Source organism: Epinephelus lanceolatus, chromosome 7, assembly GCF_041903045.1.
Source record: "Epinephelus lanceolatus isolate andai-2023 chromosome 7, ASM4190304v1, whole genome shotgun sequence".
NCBI classification, from domain to species: Eukaryota; Metazoa; Chordata; class Actinopteri; order Perciformes; family Serranidae; genus Epinephelus; species Epinephelus lanceolatus.
The window spans coordinates 18,406,387-18,426,210 of record NC_135740.1 but is presented as its reverse complement, the minus strand read 5'-3'; the positions used below and the strand labels follow the sequence as shown (position 1 = coordinate 18,426,210).

The window sequence follows — 19,824 nt, the reverse complement described above, 5'->3', positions numbered from 1 at the left end:
TGTATGCAAAGCACCGCTGTGATTCCTATCATACAGGGCTGGATGTCATATCCATCATTTTCATGTAAGGCAGGAGATATGAAAAGCACACTTTGCAAGGATGCGGATGAAATAATTTCCATTCTGTCGTGCATTGCCAATATGTGGTTAGTTATGCTTATTCAAGATATGTAAATGTTTGCTTAAGAAGAAGGAGAAAAAAAGAGGATATAACAGCAGGGCGCGCTCAGGACGCTCCATTCCCAGCGAGCACGCAGGATCCGCTCCTGGTTTTGCTGCTCCGCTCATCGCAGCGTACACCTTCCCTGACTCCTCAACAGTCCAGCATTGCTGTGCAAGCAGATGTTCTTCCTCTGATGCCAATTCTTACCGTTTTCGCATTTTTTGGAGAGGGTATTCTTTTTCGCGCGAGGTGCTGCAAAGTGACAGCAAGCAACAGAGAACTGACTCCCTCCTCGGCTCAGTGACAGAGACGGGGAGAGTTGTGAACGGATAGCTGCTTTGGAGACGTACATCACAGTGCAAGAAGAAAAAAAAAACCCGCGGCGGAGAGAGCAAGGCAGCAGTTCATTTACCACACCTGTGATGCGTTGTTCTGAGCAACGAAGACGCACGACCGGGATACAGATGGCCACGGTACGGCAGGAGGATATGTGTTAAGGAAAAGAAAAGGACTTGGGCGTTGTGAACAAGTGCTACAGAGGACACTCTCCGGACCTTAAAAAAAAGCCCTTTGTGCTGGTGTTTCTTCTTTCTGCCTTTTGAAACTTAGGTGATAAAAACCCACGAAGATGCCCTTACTTCTGGGCCCCTTTGTCCGCGCCACGCTCCTTGCGCTCTGGCTCGTCTTTGCTGGCTTCACCTGCACTGGTGAGTTTCACTATTATCATATATTCCCCCTTTTAATTATGCTGTTTAAACATATGTGTCGCGAGGAAAAAAAAAACACACTGTGAGCTGCACGTGACAAGTTGTTTGCTTTTTCCTCCTCGAAATGCTGCCGCGCGTGACGGCGCACGTTGTTGGCAGTCGTTATTGTTCTAATTTGCTTGCACTAACACTCATCAATTAGCCTGCACCTTCAAGGTTACGCAGGAGAGTGTGTGTGTGTGTGTGTGTGTGTGTGTGTGTGTGTGTGTGTGTGTGTGTGTGTGTGTTGCCTCACACATGTCAGCCAAGGTTAAAACTTGAGGCAAATGTCAACTATCATTGTCATATATTTTTATGCTGGTAATATCTTTATTATAAGCAGCGCCGCGCAGTGTGGAGCGTGGATTTTAAACCCACTGTCGTGACTGTAAGGGAAGTTGGAGCTACACCTGCTTGAAAGGAGCAAACCTGCACTATAATGTTTTAACACACGGGCCCGTGAACAATAAAATGCGGTGCTCAGTAACATTGCGCTCCTTTCACACTGCCACATAAATAACCTTCAGTGCGTTTTTGCGAGTCTCCCTCCAATAGAAGAAGAACATCACCTCGCTAATCATTTAGTTATTAAATCTTTGTGTGGCTGCAGAGCGCACCGGGCAAACCGTATATCCACAGCCTGTATTCATCCATCTGACTGGCTGCAAACAGGATCATTCAACTCCACGTTTCTCCCCGGCCAGGACTCGTTCCTGCTGCATTTGCAGTATGGTGACAGCTTTACGGAGTTGGTAGACGACCTACTCGCACTGATGAGTTACATTTTATGATGTAGCCTCTTGGCCAGACACTCCCGATTGCATGCAAATGTGCTTGGATGTACAAAACAATCACCAACAGTGGGGGTGAGCTCAAGTGCTCTGACTGGGGGATAAGTTTCCCTCAGCAGCCTGTTTGTAAAGAGAGTGTGCAGTTTCACATTTCATTTCTGCTCAGATTTTTCATTTCAAAAATCAAATATGCTCATAGACAAGAGTCAACAACACTTTCGCAGATGGCATTTAATTTTTATGACACCCCAACATGACAGAATGCTCGCCATTGACCCTTAATATAACAGGTCAGTCTGTAGTGCCCAGGCAAGCCAGTCAAATCAATACAATCAACTGCCCTGTTGCCCATAATGCACCATTTCACAGTTCAGCCCTTTTTTTTTTTTAAAAGAACACTTTCTTTACTCACTCTCCCTGGCGCTAAAAATCATCCAAACATGCCAAACAGCTGGAAGCAGCTGGTAAGTATATCCAAAACACGAGAGTTTTCACACATCATTTGCCTCGCGCTTGTTTCCGAACTGTTAACCTTGCTTTGGACAGAAGGCAAATATGTTAAAGTTGGTGTAATTGTGTCTCTTGCTCCAGGACACTGAGATGATGAATTAAGAGGGCTTTTCTCTTGCATTAATTAGTGTATAATTATGAATATATTAGGATTAAATAAACAGTCATGCTCCAGGGACCTCATATATCAAGCTAAGTAAGTGGCAGTGCGGTGGTATTTACAAGTCGTTTTATGATGCATGTTGAAACTGATATATTTTGATTGGGTGGCTGGGTTATATGGATGGCATCGTGGTTCAGTAGGGCGTCATCGCCTCACAGCGTGAAGTTACTCTGTGCCTTGGTTCATGTGGGGATTGCTTGTTCTTCTTGTGTTTATATGGGTTTTCTTCCACAGTCTGAAGCTTTATGTTGGGATTCTAAATTCCCATATCTTTGATAATATGTCTGTTTCTTTGTTTGCTCTGTGATAGACTTGTGTTTCTCTGCCTTTCGCTCAGTGCATGCTGGGATAGGCTCCCAGCCCCTCTGTGACCCTGACTAGAGCGAGCCAGTTAATAAAACAGATAAATACAGGGATATAGGTAAAATCTCCTTTTATTCTCTTCTGTCCTCTGTATCACATTTCCAAGCAGACCCCTCTCTCTTTTTCACTCACTCTATCGTATATTAGGTCAGTGCAAGCGTCCTTATGAGCTCCCATCACGGCTTACAGGCTACTTTTATAGGACAGCGTGAGTTCCAGAAATGGATCGGAAGGTAATTTGGTAGCCAATTCTTTTGACATCAGGGCTGGGACAGTCTCAGCTGAGATCAGTCGAGCTATCCTCTGTAGAGAGGCAAGGCGCTGACTCGGCATTCGTCTGTATCAAAAGCCGACTTGTCTTTTTTGCAGGGAAACATAACTCAGTCAGTAATAAAGGTAGGCCTGTCAATCTAGATTTGAGCTAGCCGAGCACTTTCCCTTTCACTGTGTTGTGAGTGATCTGACGGGCCGGACGGAGGGGGTAGGTACGCTTTCAGCCTCTGGAACAAAGAACTGTACTGCTTTGCCTGTGTGTGTGCACAGCACTTGATGTTTTCAGTATGCAAAGCGCATGTCCGTGTGTGTGTGTGTGTGTGTGTGTGTGTGTGTGTGTGTGTGTGTGTGTGTGTGTGTGTGTATGTGTGAGTGAGTGAGAGAGGGTGTTTCCACAAGGATTTGCATGTGTGCATTTCTGCTGCATGTGTTAGGTGTACGTCTGCAGATTATTCCATCTCCTGTTGCTGCGGTTGTTTGCCATTTATTTAAACTTGCCTGTTAGTCAGTTTCCTGTTTTTAGTCCCTTGTTACTTTCTCCAGAAAAGATCATCAAAAAGCCAGCTATCCATGCAGAGGGAATAAATCCTGTTTTTTTTCTTTGTTTTTCCCTCTGCCCAATGAGAGTGTTGCCAAGCAATTGTTGTCTGGTTCAGCAAGGGAGCATGGGATTTGGTATCAGGTACCTTCCTACTTGTGTGAGCAGTCACCTCGAGCAATTTCCATGGGGTGTAAACCTTGTGATGATGCAAGGAGATGGCCATTAAATGACAACGAGCAGAAATCTATTGCATAATGCGGTGATTTGCGAGTCCCCATTTATTTGTACAGTAATATAAGGGATTCTTTTGCCAGAAGTCTCTCATCATTCTAATGTGAATCATCCCAGAGTTGTCTTTCTGGCAGCCAGTTTTGTCTCTCCTCATTGACTCACTAAAGAATGCGATAAGGAGAGCGAAAGCTGAAATTAACATAATTTATTGGGGGAAATTGCCTTCTGGTCAAAGGAATTTAAAACCACTTCGTTTCTGTCCCATAGCTAATGCATGGCAAATGATCGCCATGTATTTGCAGGGATATGGTCTTATACAGGGAAGTGATAATTTACTACCAGAAAGAGTTTTTGTTCCCTCTAGTCATGGGAGATGAATTCAAATGACACAGACAACGGGAAGACTTGTGCACTGGGGGAGGGAATTTTTATATAGAATTATTTATTTTCTCAACTGCTTATACTCACCCAGTAAATTAGCATGATGTACAAAATGCAGAATATATCGTGCAAGGAAGCAATTACACTTCAGGGAAAAAAAAAGCAGGGTAAAAAAATTAAAATGATTTCACTCCTCAGGAGTACAAATGCTTGTTATGGATATGATGCCGCTTACAGAATTTGAATCGGACAATATGACAATGAAAAAGAGAGTCTGGATTGCTTATTTGCGGCACAGAGCTGATCGAATGTACTGCTTTTTTTAAATTCACTTTCCATCATGTTAATTTGTCAGAAAGAGAAAACACAGACGAACTGAATAATCGTCTTCCTGTCCAAGTTTTGCTAAATGTAATTTCTTCAGTTTGAGTTGCTGTGATTAATGGAGGCAGAGATAATAGTTCAGCATAAATGAATAAAAGGTAAACAGTGCATGTCAACACAGGTCGGCTTTAAACAATGGAGGAGCATGCTCCATTTGGTGACAAATGCCCAGGCGCCTTATCTTCCAGAAGGCTATGTCCCTGCGCTTATCATTTGCAAATGGCAATCTTGAGGAGTAAAGGAAGGACACAGGCGTTGCCGAGGACACATGGAGGATGAACCTTGCAGAGGGGAGGAGTTAGGTGTTATTTTCTGCAGTCTGTGCAGAGGCCCTGCGAAGGCACTATATCTCTGTCAAACTCTGCCCTTTTGTTTCAATTACCCCATTTCTATGATTCAGGTCTATGTGAGAGCGCTTAGGGGTTGAAGTTGGGCTGTTTCCCTCCTGAAATGTGGTGCACCGTAGTCACTATCTGTGCTTTTCTATCTAGGCAGCATAAAATTGACCTTTCACCTCTGATGTTGGATGGTATTACCCTATGTTTCGATGGGAAACTGGACCATAATTCACAGAAGGCCATAGAGGCTGACAAAGTATCAGCAGTTGGGAGATTGCCCTCAATCTCTACTGTTGTGTTTCTGTCACTGCTAACCATCGTGTGCCAGCACTCATATAGCCTCATATATCCAAGTGCCACCAATGAGAAGTCGGGATGAGCTTGTTGAACTGAGTACTGAGTCTTTTCTCTGGAGGGTCTAATCGAGTGTTCTTTTTCCTTGGTCATCTCTTTCCCTCTTTCTCTCTCGCTGAGAGAAAGAACATGCGATGATGACCTTGATCCTTGGATACCACTCTGTTCTCCTGCTGGGGAAAAAAAAATCACCTCAGCAAAAAAACGTGATGTGAAGGTCGATGTCATAGAAGTCAGTCATAATAAAAGATACTAAAACTGCCAACAATCACTTTGCTGTAGTTTCCTTCTGTAGAATCTCTTGGCCGTAATTTTGCCAATGTTTGTTGGCCAAAAAGAAAAGTATTGCAGACAGTTTGATGTGTGCTAGCCTTACGCTAGTGGGTATAGCTGCGGCTAGAGCAGCTATAGGGCCGGGCGATATAACGACTACGTATGATATATCGATATTTTTTCAAGCAAGATATCGAATTAGACAGTACTGTTTATATCGATACAGCCGTTCTTCCAAAAAGCCATGCCGGTGTGCATCTCTCCTTTCACCGTCTCCGCACAGCTCCACCCCACTCACTCACAAGTTCTCAAGCAACACAAAGAGAGACACAGTGCTCCTAGTCTGTTTAATCCATCTGTTAATTAGTCTGTAGTGCACCATTGGTCCATATGTTGCACATGCTACACTAAATCAGGCTGTAAGGTGAATTAAATGACCGCAGTATGAGTGCAGTACAGCGCTGCGCTGCATGTGTGGGAGACAGAGCAGCTTGATTGTGTCAGGTGCGGGTTTGTTTGCTAGTTTGTGTGTGAGGTGGATCACAGCGCATCTCCAGTCTTCATGGTAGTTTTAGTCTATTGTGTGACACTGGGACAGCACCTGGATGCAGGTGACAGATGTATTTAGAAAAAAATGCAGCAACACTGACATTTCATATACAAGATGTATATAATTTGGACAGTGTCTCATGTCCCTTCCCTCCCTGGCCATCTCTGGTGATGCTCTGTGCATGAATAAGATTAATAGCCTAAATAAATGAAAATATTTTAGTTATTTTCCAGTACTGGATCCATTTGAAAGGCCAATAAAAATGACTTTCTAACTCACTCTCACTAAGAGTTTTACTTGTTTCAGACTACAATGGATTTAGGCCTACTTGATACCTTTATACTCATGTTATAGTTTTATGGCCTCTGTAGCTCTAGTTCTATGTGCAAAAAGTTAACGTACAGTCCTGCTATTTATTTTATATCATTTTTCATTTACATGTTGTACAGCTGTATATTTTCAAACACGTCTTTGCATTTTATTTTGATCACAGCCTGTTTTTGATAAAAGTGCCTATTACATCTCAAATGTGGCTTTGACATGCAACTGAACATGCAGCCCATTTCCTAGAAAATACCCATATATATCATGTATCGTCATCCAGCCTGAAGATACGGAGATACAAATTTTTGTGCATATTGCCCAGCCCAGAGCAGCTCCATGACTTGACCATCAGCAATATGGCTCAGCCACCATACCTACACAGCTCCGTTAGCTCCTTCAGCACAAGCCGTGAAGAAAATGCTAAGTTAACATTAGCTATAAAGTGTTATAAAGTTTAAAAGAGAGGCAGTTAAGGCCAGGTAAGGTTGCATCTTGTTACTTATTAGGTGAATCATGTCTTAATGTATAATGAAAAGTAAATAAATTGGGTGGATTATTGTTACGTTTGGCCCCATGTATTCACTACAATGTCATGTTGTAGCAGGATTCATAAAACCATTGCATTGGTGGCTTTGTCTTGGACTGGTTGTGGGCGTGGTTTGTAGGGATGTGTCATGTATAGGCTTCAAACAGAATCTGGCTGCAGCTATACATGTCTTGCCTTTTGCCTCGTTTCCGCACTGTTTCGTTTTGTGCCCGTATTTCTGTACCTTTTACAGAGTACACCCCTAGTGGTCAATGCAAGGAAATGCATCTCTTAGAGATAGATAGAAATGCCATTGCAGAAAAGGCGCAGAAGTTCATTTTGTGTGGTTTTCATTTTATAAGATTGTGGAATATGCGCATGGAGCAGTACAAAGACAAAAACCGTACCAATAATGCATGGTGATAAGTAAGTGTGGAGGTCAGCCTGTCAAGTGTGTCGTCAAATTTGTGAAATATTTTGTTAAGACATATGATCCAATATGCATGCACTCTATACATTACACAGCTAGCATGCTGCCAATGTTAGCTAGCTAAACATGCCGTCAAAATTTTCACTCAGATAAACAGAGCTGCATAATCTGCTGAAAAAGTTCAAGTTTTTCAACATACTCGAGATGAATTCCAGACTGAAGTTTAGCAACCACATCACAGAGGTTCCCACAGGAATGAATGGACTTGTAGTTGACTCACATACGTACACAGAGGTACGCGGAAATGAGACGTTTGATGCAGTATTTGTGTGGAAGGCCTGTCTTTTTTTCTTTTTGATAATGTTTGTTTTTAGTATACATGATGTGCTGTCTGGCTGCTCACTTTGTACAGTGAGAATAGCAGTGTGTTAGGAGATGTTTCCAGAATCCTTTCCTGTTCTCTCAGTGATCAATACTCTTCTCCAAATGGTTAATTGGCCATCAGTCACTGTCAGAGGAAGCGCTTAGAAACCCAGAGGTGTCTTGGTGCAGCTCATAATAAGAGAGTGTCCAGTCCTCTGGGTCCTCTCCTGGCCTTTACTTCAGGCCAGGTGGTGGCTGGGGAAAGCGGATCTGAATGCAATATGGAGAGCCATAGATTAATAGTTCCTTAGTAAGGCCACCAGGGAGCGATGTGAAAGCCACTTCCACTTCATCATATAGTGGACTGGATGGAAAGTCAACAGAGCATGCGATGGGAAAGGAACTTTAAAATGGTGTGAAGGTCATGTGATGTGGACTGACATTTTGTGGATTTTAGCAGAGTTATATTGCGTAAAAATCCTTATTTTTCATCATTAATGATCTACAGTAACATTTTCATGTAATATTCAGGACAAATGATCCCATTTGAATTTTCACAAGGCTACTTTTCAGCAGCTTGTAGTTTAAAGTTATAAGATAATGACACTTTTGTCTGCTACTTCAACCTTGAAGAGAAAACACACCTCCAACCAAATGTATGGCTCATTGTTATGCTTATGCCGTTTAGCATGGCATGTAAAATACATAATTAGAAATCACCTAAGGCTACTCTCACAGCCCTGCTGGCGCTTGATTGGCAGGGTATCTGAGGGAGGTCTGGCTCAGCCGGAGCCAGAATTTGTCATCTTGAAGTGATTTTGTTGACAAGACAGGAGGCACAGTGACCTTTCCTAATTATGTGTATGTGTCCAGGCACTGATGCCTTAGGCAAGCAATTCAACTGAGTCAACAGAGCGCTGACTCTCAGAGCACATTCAAGCCCAGACAGCATGTTGTGTGATGTAAGGTTAGAATATGCTGGGTTTAGCAGCAAGCCTGTTAATAATTTAGTATTGATACAACATTACTAATGTCATTTATGTCACCTTTTGCTCATGGATGTGTAAAGAATCAAACTGAAAGATCAGATCAGATCAGGCGCCTTCTTTTTGTCGCCTCTGTCTTTGACTTGTACCTGAAAGCATCACCAAAAACCATCCTGATGTTATGCAACTCAAGTTGATTTCCACAAAACATGAACCATTTATCATGCACCCTAAATGTGTGTAGTGAGAGAACAGCCTCTCTGATCTATGTAGGTCCCTCTGTTATTGTTTTTCCCAAACAAACCATTTCCTGATGTGAAATGAGGTCTGAACATTACAGATTCAAAGCTTAAAGCTAAGCAGCAGATTTTCTTGGCAAGGCCATCAGGAACACCAGGCTCACGGAAAACACATTCAAGTCCTTACTCCAATAGAATTAATCATGACAACACAGCCACCATTGAGGCTAGACGCTCCCTCTTTTTACAGCATGCCTTGCTCTTGATTATGGCTGCTATGGATTTAAATGTCCAGTGACAATGCATTCATGTTGAATCAAAGTGCGTTTTCATACCTGCAGTTTCTTGTCTCCAGTGCTTGGATTTCAAAAGATGAGTACAGAGCAGCTCTGCTCTGGCATTGTTTTTGTTAATTAGCCGCTGATTTACAATCCTGTGTTTCAGGCACAATTAATATTGATGAATAGTGATATTCAAGGAATGGAGTATTATTCAAAGTAATCAATTACAGGAGAAATGACACTGATTTCAGTCTTAAAATGTCAAAGAGCAAAGGGCATTTTAGTCTGCATTATATGGAACATACAGTCTGGTTTATAGCCAGAGCTAACTGCTATGTGACTAATGTATACTATATTATATTTTACAGGAAATATTTACAATAGAGCCTTCATACGTTGTAATCTTTTAGATGTTATGCTGTCTCAAATGGTGATTCTGAGCACTCTCAATTTTTTTGTAACTCTATCTCAGACATGAGCTCTAGCTCTATCCCAGAAATATTTCATGGGGTGGTGTGTTGGGGCCACTGAAAATCTTGAGTGACACACCTAAACCAAAAGCTGTTACTGAATTTCAGGAATGCAGTTGAAAACTACGTCAATATGAAAAATGAGAACCAAGACATACTTTGGTATCTTATTTTACAGTTGACTAATACCAATACAGTTCCAAAACAATCCTGTTTTAATGTGTTAGGCGATTCATAATCAATAAGGCTCGGCTGTCAAATAGGCTGGTTGTCTGTTTTTCTATAAAAGACAAATATACAGCTTTAATTTGAGGGAGTAAATTGATTGTAAGGAGTAAAACATGTACTTGGAACAAGCCTAGTCAAGTTGAAGATTAACACCACACAGAGGCCTCCAGTTATTTCTGATTTTTTTTTTTTTTTTGACGGGAAGCCAGGGCGGGGCCGTGATTTCAGGGCAACCGTGGCCTCCCACTGGCCACCCTTCGGCGGCACCACTGTGTACCACCCTTGCAAACATGTAAAGTTTTCTTTCTCCCCGTGGTTGTCAGTGGGCCAGTTTAGTAAGTATTGGCCTACTGTAAGCACTATTTACCGAATCATTAGAAACTCATATTGGATTTGTTCAATTAAAAGCTGGCAGGCAACTAGATCCAATATGTACTATTCTCTTGGAGAGAACATCTTGCCATAATCCACTTTTAAAAACTGACAGTGGTGAATGTTTGATCGAGCCTACGGGAGCAACTTCTGAACCAACTGTCGAAATTAAAAATTTGTTGAAATTAAATGCTCCTCTGTCAATTGCTGGTGTGCCTAGTTTTCCAGTATTTTTCTGGGTATGTTAACACTGGGTTTACTAACCAAACGTTTCACACTGGTCTCCATCCTTTCACTAGTTTTACATTGTGTTTATTTATGTACAGTAAGTATTACTTTATATTGGCGTATTGATGTTTAACTTAATTCTTTGTTTCTGCTTGCTTATTTATTTATTTATTTATTTATTATTTTATTTTTGTTATTATTTTGCCTGAAGGTAGACTGGCAATTAAGAATTTCATTGTATGGTGTAAACCACTGTGTTTTTACTGTGCATATGACAATCATCTTCTCAAATCTTGGATCTTGAATCTCTTTTCTCCCCTGTGAGTTCATATTTAAACACATCTAAAGCCCTAATTGCACGGGACTAGTATCACCAGGGGACCTCATGTGATTTAGAAATTACCCCCCAATAGTATACGTTTTGTGTGGCTCATTCGCACGGGATGAGCGAAGTCTTTGTATTACTCAAATTTACTGGCATTATCCCCTGAATATGATGTGCACAATCATTTGTAACTTCATGTCACACAACACAAACACTACACATGAACACTAACAGTGATGTCGAGAGTTAAAATCCCTTTTTTTTTCTCCTTTTATTTAAAAATGGTAGTTAAACAGAGTCAATTCTGTCATCCTTCTCATCTTTTGAGATTTTGCTCTCCTGATGGATTTGAGCTTGCTCTTTCTGCGAATGGGTCTCCATGCTGTGTAGCGAGATGAGCCTCCTGCACCCAAAATGCTGTCAAAACTTTCTTTTATAATTGCAATGCCGCCTCCATAATTCCCAACTGGGAAAGAGGCAGAAAAGAGGCAGGGAGAAAACAGAGGACTTTTAATATGACCCCAAATCACCAGGATGCTGATTTTAAGTAGGACTAATATTATCACATGACCTCTGATTGGCGAAATATAGCAGGTAACTTGTGGTTTGACTATTTACTTACAGATAGCAGAGTGTGGGATTAAGATCACAGATGACCCCTGCAATTATTACAAATTGCCAGAGGTCCCCAGTTAAGGCTGCAACTAAAGATTATTTTCATTGTCGACTAATCTGTCGATTATTTCTTTGATTAGTCGACTAATCATTTCATCGAAAAATGTGTTAAAATGTTGAAAAATGTCGGTCTGTCTTGCCCAAACCCTAAAATTATGTCATCTAATGTTTTGTTTCGTACCCATGCCAAAGGGTTTTAGTTCACCGTCATGGGAGAGTGTGTAAAGCTGCCAATATTTGAACGTAAGAAGCTGAGGTAAGAGTATTTTGGGGTACTTTTATAGTACTCTTCTATGAAAAATGACTCAAACCGATTTAGACTCACAAGTCAGTCTTTAGACGCTTTGCTTAACTAAAGACTGACGTCTTTCTCCCCGATGTTGTGTTTAGATGGGCGGATACAATTTCAGAGTTTAAAAAAACTCCCTACGTTGCAGAACCAATAGTAAATCCACAGGGCGGTCATTCGGTGGATTGCTGAACTCTTGTGCTCGTAAACATAGTCCGACTGCGTTAAAAGTTTTAAACAAAGTTGCTGTAAGTCCTTCATTTCCACAATCTTGCGGACTAAGCACACGTTTGATAAAACAAGAAAAGGGGGAGCGCACATTTCTGGGAGGGCATGTCCTTTTCAAAAATGCAAGAGGCGTTGCTTTGTTGCCGGCCGTTTTCTCCGGTGTGTTAAACACACTTTAGAAAGGAGTGTCCCCAGACTGTCAGAAGGTGGAGATCTCTGATTGTCTGGTGGCGAGACTAAACCGATTAGTCGACTACTAAAATAGTCACCGATTATTTTAATAGTCGATTAATCATTGATTAGTCGACTAATCGTTGCAGCCCTATCTCCAGGTAATATTGGTCCAATGGGAACATGTCCTAATTGTATTGTCTTGACAAAAATCAAGCATTTTCCAGAACGTTCCACTGCATCTCAAGGTTTTTAACAGCTAAAGGAGTTTGCTTCATTGTCATTGAGATGGCTCCGTTGTTGTTTGGTAAACCTCGGCATGGAATATCTGTCAAATTACAACAGTTGGTCATATTAGGATGGGTAATTGTAACCTTGTCTCTATTCAAGGGTGGTCTTTGGCACTGGATGTGAATAATTAATGTTTTTGTGTGTGTAAATTCCAACATGCAGGCTTGTGTCTGCCAGCATACAGTCTGATCTGATAGGAGATACAAAGCATTGCTCATTAGGAAAGACATTCACATGTTCACAGGCAAAACTAAACTTTGTGTCTCATTTATTTTTAATTAAGCCTCAGTCATGTACACAGTATGCTGGTATACCTTTCATTAGTGCACAACAAGTCCAGGGTTTAGTCTGCCGGGTGCAGTCATTTGACAGATATACACTGACATCAGCAAGAAATTTGGTGTGGGTGGATGGAAGATATATTGCCGTTCTTGTTAGTGTTTAAGCCTCCTCTGTCAAAAAGACAGTATGATGTCACCATACTGTAGTGCTTCCACTCTGGCCTAGCAGATGCTACTTTAGCTTAATTGGACACTGAATAATGTGTATTTGCTGGTATGCTGTTTATAGACTTGAGAGTGCTTTTACAGATTATTGATTGTAATTTTGCCGTTGCTTCTTTTGGGAGTTGGCACTGTTCAACTCATTCAGTAAAAACAACAAAGCTCAGTTCAATTTGTTCATTTAATTAGTTTGCCTAACACGCAGTCGGGGCGGGCCGACATCTGGTGACCAATAAACAAGAATATAAGGAGTTATTTGTTCGATGTGGCTGTCATTTAATGAATGTGAGCTGGTGTCCGTTTTCAAGCAGTGACTGACTGTGCACTGGCCTCTGACCCATCTCAGTTCGTACAATATTGTTAACAGCTCCTCTAAGTTTATTCATCCTTTATCTCTGAGTAACTGTGGCAGATATTTTCCCCCAATTCAGATCATCTCATAACTCATAAAAAGATGATGCTTTTGAGGATTAACGATTCCAGATTTGACAATCTAACTGGAGCTGAAGAATCAATTGGTATGAACCAGGTATAACTCAGTGAAAAATTATTTGGTACATTGAAGGGCTTGTGGATTTGGTTTTAAATATCCTAATAAACTCGTAGACTGATCTTAGCTTAATATGAAATATTTCTGATGTTTGCAGCATGTTCGGGCATATGCACACAAACAAGTCCTGTGGGGATCACAGATTCATCCCAAGAGTTGTCACAGTGTCGCCAGATGTCTATCTGTGCTTGATCTAATGGTGGTGCTTTTAATCATGAATACTGAGCAGCACTGTAAGTCACTCCAGATAAAAGTGTCTGCCAAATGTAAGTGTAATTGTGATGACAATAGCCGATGGAGTTTACAGGGAGGTGGAGCAAACCGCGTCTAGCTGTTTTCCCTCTACAACTGTGTTTTCATTGGTGTCAGGACATTAAATCTTTGCTCCTGATGTTAGTGACATGTCAAGAGTCAGCAGGATACGGTCATTTTTCCATTTTATCCCAACCACATGTAACTACACGAGACTCTGTCCTTGCTTATAAGAATCCAATGTGAGGACATGTAGACAACAGGCAGTTTGGATTTCAGTTTCAATTGCAAAGGTCCTCTATTGTTTCCCCAGATGTACTCTAACAAACAGGGACATATCAGCCTGTTTCTGTGGAATCAGAAACAACAGGCCAGTCAAACCAAAATCCCCTTATCTTTACTGGAGTATTTCCATCAGACAGACTCACTCGCGCCCACGCTTAAGTCAACAGATGGTTGTTCTTGATGTCTGACAAATTTTGCAATCATCAGCCTTTAAAATTAATATGACGATTAATCCTAAAAAAATAGTTCGTTTAATCTTGTTGTCTCTACTACTATAATTAATTGATTTTTTTAATTTTATTTTAGCTTCTGATATAATAGATAAAAACTTTATTATAAAGCACTTTTCAAAACAAAGTTACAAAGTTATTTAAATGGTTGAACCAGGATTAAAACACCTCGAGATTTGGACAACGAAAATCAGACAAATTAAGTAATGAGTAAATAATAATAAGTGTATTGTTGCATAAATGCCATTTTTCTGTAACCACTTTTCCTCTTAAGGGTTTTTGGCTGGAGTGGATCCCAGCTGACACTGGGCAAGAGACACAGAAATATTCATATTCACCCCTATAGGCAGTTAGGAGGGAGGAAGCTGGAGAAATCCCACACTAACACGGGGAGTACTTCAGCCTCCACACATAAGGGCCCCAGCCAGCCAGCCGGCTCGAACCCAGAACTCTCTTGCTGTGATGCAACAGTGCTATTCACTGCACCACTGTGCTGCACAGAGAGTAAAAAAGACAATTAAGATAAATACTAACAGTAAAACAAATATGTGATGTTGGCAATAAACTGCCCAGAGGACTGAGGTAAAAAAACAAACAATTAAAGTAACACACAAAAAAAGTGATTTTTAAGATGTCACCGATTCTTTAAACTTCAGACCCTCAGGCTGGACGTTCCAGGGCTCAGGGGCCGGCTAACCTTCAGTTTTGAGCTGGGGCTGAGGAACAGCCAGCAGAGCCTTGCCTGAGGATCTGAGGCTGCGCTCAGCTCATAAGGGAACAGCAATCCAGCAATTTAGCTGAGGGTTGTACCATGAAGTGCTTTAAAGGTGATCAGTGAAATCTTAATCAACTCTAAATATGACCCTTGGACTTCCAGCTTGGCTCTCGCAGAGATTTTTGGTGGCACGCTTTTTTTGTCCAGCCTTCGTGGCACCAGGGGGCTCCACTGTGCCAGAGTGATGTGGTGCGGCATCGAGAGGGAGGGAGGATCAGGCCCCCTTAATCTCTATCAGACATGACAACTTTATAAAGGCGCATTAATCCACAATGAACAGGCTCTCTCTGGAGGGTTCGGGGGCGTTTTTTTGATTGGGAAGCAATGTCCGACTTACATTGGGGCTGCACCCTCCCAAGGGTCGGGGGAAGGCGATCCCTCTTCTTCTTTCTATATTAGTGTCTAATGAGGAAATGGAAAGAGGGAAACTAATAAATTACAACACTAAAGAAAACAGATAAAGAAGGAGGAGAGAAAGGGAAGGAAAGTGAAAAGTGTTTTTTCCTTTTCTCTTTAGGGTTGATCTGAATAGGCCAACCTAGCTGCCCCATTCTAGGATCATCACCTCCCCACCCACTTGTACCAGCTGCTGAGCCTCACTTCATTTACCTCCAGAGCCCTACCTTTGTATTTGGTAGCATATCAACACATCCACATCCACAGAACAGCTAATTATTAGACATTACTGCGTATACAGATTGTTACATAAACTGTACTCAACGTCTCTTACGGTTTACATTTACATATTTAAACCACTGTAATAGTTTTGTGCCTTTGACACATCAAATGAGTGTATGACCCATATATACTTGAGTGATGTAGTAAATATGCAGTGTGTTGCAGTGTGTGTACTTGTGTACACAAAGTGGCTTCATGATTGTCACTAAAGGAAAAAGACTTCGTTAATATGTGTTAGACTGTCTGTGACTGAGTAACCTTTTCCTTTGTTGCTGCTGGTCCTCAGTTGGAATCTCAAGTGTTGTTATGAATCATCTCATTTTCTATCGTTCACGAGTTCCCGGAGCCAGACTTCAGACCACGTCCCTGAATCACCCCCGTAATGTGTGATGGAAGTGCCACTGTGAGAACTGGGAGATTGGACAGTCCATACTTAGCTATTTAAAATCATATTTCTGGTTTTTAAATTACTCGACTGAAAACTTGGACAGATTGGTTTCAGGCTGAATCATCACAAAGCCAAATGCAATTTGGCTTATTTTCTAATTTCTTGGTCTGCAACATACACTGCATGTGGCTTTGCTCTGTCATTTTCACGAAAGTAATGATTAAATAATAACTTTTCTGGCTGAGTCAGATTGTTGTTGGAAATGTCACTATTAAACTTTTTTTTCTCTTAGATATTTTATTTATTTATTTTCCCGCAGAAACGTTACACTGTGAAATCCTAAGCTTTTTACTCACAAGAGCGGAGGAAGTTTTAAGAAGATCATTTGCTACACACAAAAAAAGTATTTTATCTTGGTGCACTGTGCTACAAAAGTCTTCAAGTCCCTGTCCAGATTTGAAAGAGAGGATTTGTCCCACTCGTGTTCAAAGGATCAAGATAAAATTGTGAAACAAACCAGTCCCATGTATAAAAAAAAGGACTTCCTTACTTGGATAACATTTCTAAGATCTCACAAAGGCGCTTTTCTCTTGCCTGGCAGCCTTCAGCTCTCCTTTTATCAAGCTTGTCTTACCTTTCAGATTCCATTATATTAATCAACAGCATACCTTAGCTCTCCTCACTCATTAGAGGACACAGAGCATCAGACAGTAGATCATTTGGAAATAGGATTTTTGTCTGCTCTTCCATATCTCTGTAAAACTATAACTCAGACTTCAAATGGTAAAAGCACATTTCCAGCACTGAGCAAAGTAGCACTCTTTGGTTTGGATTCACGTGTCGACCTTTTTCCAACATAAACTCGAGCATTATCTGTGCCCATCCTCTGTAACAGGCTGCCATTTTGTGTTAAGCCAGCACTGATGCATATAGCCTCCACAGCCTGGTGGAAATTGCCAGTGCCTAAAGCAAACAGTAGGGCCTGAGGTCCCACAAGTACGAAGCAGCCAAGTAAACCCATTAACTGCCTATAGAGTGGTTTGTGGTGTTGTCTCCACGTGACGTTATCCACAAATGAACCACAAGCTGATTTACTTTGTTTGTTTGGCTGTGTTAAATAACCACAGAGGAATCAAGACAACACTTCTCATTCTGTATCTGCTGGTGGAGGAAATAAAATGTGTTCGCATTATGTAACCATTGTGATGGATGGAGCTGGGAAAAGTTCTCTGCAGTCGTACTTAATTTATAGTGTGAAAAAACGTGTTGTGTATTACACAGTAATGCTGGTAAATCACAGCATAAGCATTTCACTTGGAAGATATAATTTGACAAGTCTGCAGCATTTCATTTTGGGGCACTGAGGCATGATACTTCCTTACACTGAATTCTTCTCTCCCCTCTCAACATATGATGCCCAACTGTACAAATTATTTGAATCGCCAGAAGGTGTTTGATTTATGCTGAGTCTGAGTTATCAGCTCCAAACAGGCCATGTAGCTCCTCTCTTATCATCCTGCCCAGCCGCTCGCAGAGTTTCTGCATGTTTTTTTGAGCTGAGCCCTAAATGTGATGACAATAGTCATGAACAGAACACAAAGACAAAAAGTGCCACTTGCAGCAAAATGAGAGCCTCCCCCTCTCGCCTAATTTTTGTGTCGGATTCTCCTGCAGTATGTTTGACAAGAAGGGCTGGCAGCTTTACGCAGTGGCACAACTCAGGCTGTCGTGGGTGCTGCCCACCCCGACCCCTGTCACACAATTAGCTTCCTGCTTTTCAGATAGCTAGAACAAAGGTGAACCCTGGGAGCCGAGGCTGTGTTCAGTCAGGGCAGAGGGGTGTGTGTGACACTCTGATGACTCCGGGGCACTTTCTTGACCAGAGGAGTCGTTGGCTGTCACTAAACATCACTGTCTCCCTCCCCACTAATGGCATCTCCAGATTGTACTATGAAGAACAAAGGCTGGTTGTATGAGATACTGAGGAAAAAATAGAGCGACCCCATTTGGGCTGCAGGCTGTGGTTAGTGACAGCGGCTGTAGACCTATAGAAGTGTCATGACAGATATGAACCAAGGAACAATTATAGGGCCATGTGCTTGAAGCTAAGCTGGCGGTTCCTTCAACAAAAGGGAGGAAAAAAGTGTCAAATGAATAGCACAAACACATGCACACAGACACACACACATACACACACACACGTACAGACAGTATATTCACGTGTGTGTGACTGTCATTTTTCATCTTGCTAGGCTGTTAAAACTATTAAAATTAAGCAACGATAAAGAGGGAAATCAAATGTTAGTGTTATGTTTCTCCCCTTTTCTGTGTTATTTTATTCATGAGGTTAAATTCAGAAGGTGAGCGTGTTAACAAAACAAAACCATATGCAGAATAACAACTAAATGAAATGTTATGAAGAATAATTTGTAATTTTCCTGTGGCTACGGGAAATAAATAAATTTAATCGACAGAGCTGAATATTTTTCCTGATAATCGCTCGCTTCTGAATTAATTTTTATTATATGCAAATTTGCATTATCCTGCCAGTAATCAATCTAAAATGGCTTCTTTTTTTTTGTAACACTGTCAACAGTAAAATATGAGTTAAACAGCAGGAGTGTATTGACTTGATCTTCATTCAATCTTAGTTGCTGTCACGGAGTCACTGGGAGGCAAACTAAATGTGTTTAACAACAGATAGAGAATTTTTCTGGTGTGGGCACTAAACACTTTAAGACTGTGATGAAGCATAACAGCATTAAGAGCATTTTTAAACTACAGTTGCTAATTATGAATCCATAAACTTAATCATAAACAGCTTTTTGCTATCTCTGTGGTCCTGTCTTTTTTGCAGTCCTAATACTAAGAATTATCATTGCCTGTTGGATCCAAAGCTAATTGGATTAAAAGACAAGCTCATTTGCCAAAATTGTTCCATAAAAGTGTTCATTCTCGGTATTTTAAACAGCACATATAGCCCCAAACTAACAGGAGAAACTGTGATTGACAGTAATGCACCAGTGCAGCTGTCAGTCTCTGCAGGAAGTAGTCGAACTCGGCGTTCTACCGCCTTTGGTAAAGTATCTCTTGTTTTTGTCCAAGGTTGACTCATGAAACAAAAAGCATTCTCCAGTGTAGTCCCTCTTTGAGAAATGCCATCTCTCTGTTCCTTTTTATTTTGAGTGGTAATGTTATTTTTCCACATTGCTAATTCAAGTCGGGGAATATTGTGTGCAAAGTCTGAATGTTGAATGTGCCATGTTTCTGCAAACCATTGCAGGAGTACAACACTTGGCATCAGCGTTGTCACACTAAATCTCCGTCTCCATGACACTTGGAGTCAAAACACGAGCCTGGAAATGCAAGCCCTCCCAGTGTCAAGAAATATTTCTCATTTCTGGGCTGGAATATCTCATAATTCTGACAGAATTTTAAGTTATTTGATCATTAAATTATGTGTTATCAGAAAAGAAAGGATTGCCGATAGAACCACAAAGTTCGACCTGTTATTTTTCCCTTCAAAGGCAGAGTCTTATCCCGTCACTCTCTCTTTCCTAGGTCACAGCATGTATGGCGGTCCATGTGTCTAAGTTTCCCTATGGAAGCTGCAGAGTCCCACTGGTTTAGCTGTAATACCCTGGTTAATTCCCCCTGCATGTCGGGTTATTGCCGT

The 19,824-nt window shown here is 41.3% G+C and overlaps 1 protein-coding gene across 4 annotated transcripts in view; it reads left to right on the top strand.

Annotated features, from left to right (window-relative positions):
• The first annotated feature begins 233 nt into the window (after positions 1–233).
• Positions 234–19,824, top strand: part of unc5a (unc-5 netrin receptor A) — a 163,036-nt gene continuing 143,445 nt past the window's right edge. For 3 of the 4 annotated variants that reach the window (XM_033633375.2, XM_033633374.2, XM_033633373.2), the window contains exon 1: positions 235–870. In XM_033633375.2, the coding sequence (XP_033489266.1) occupies positions 792–870 (79 nt within the window). In that variant the 5' untranslated portion in view covers positions 235–791. Of the gene's footprint in view, positions 871–19,824 lie in introns of all 4 variants that reach the window. The other variant, XM_033633372.2, reaches the window with a different exon arrangement.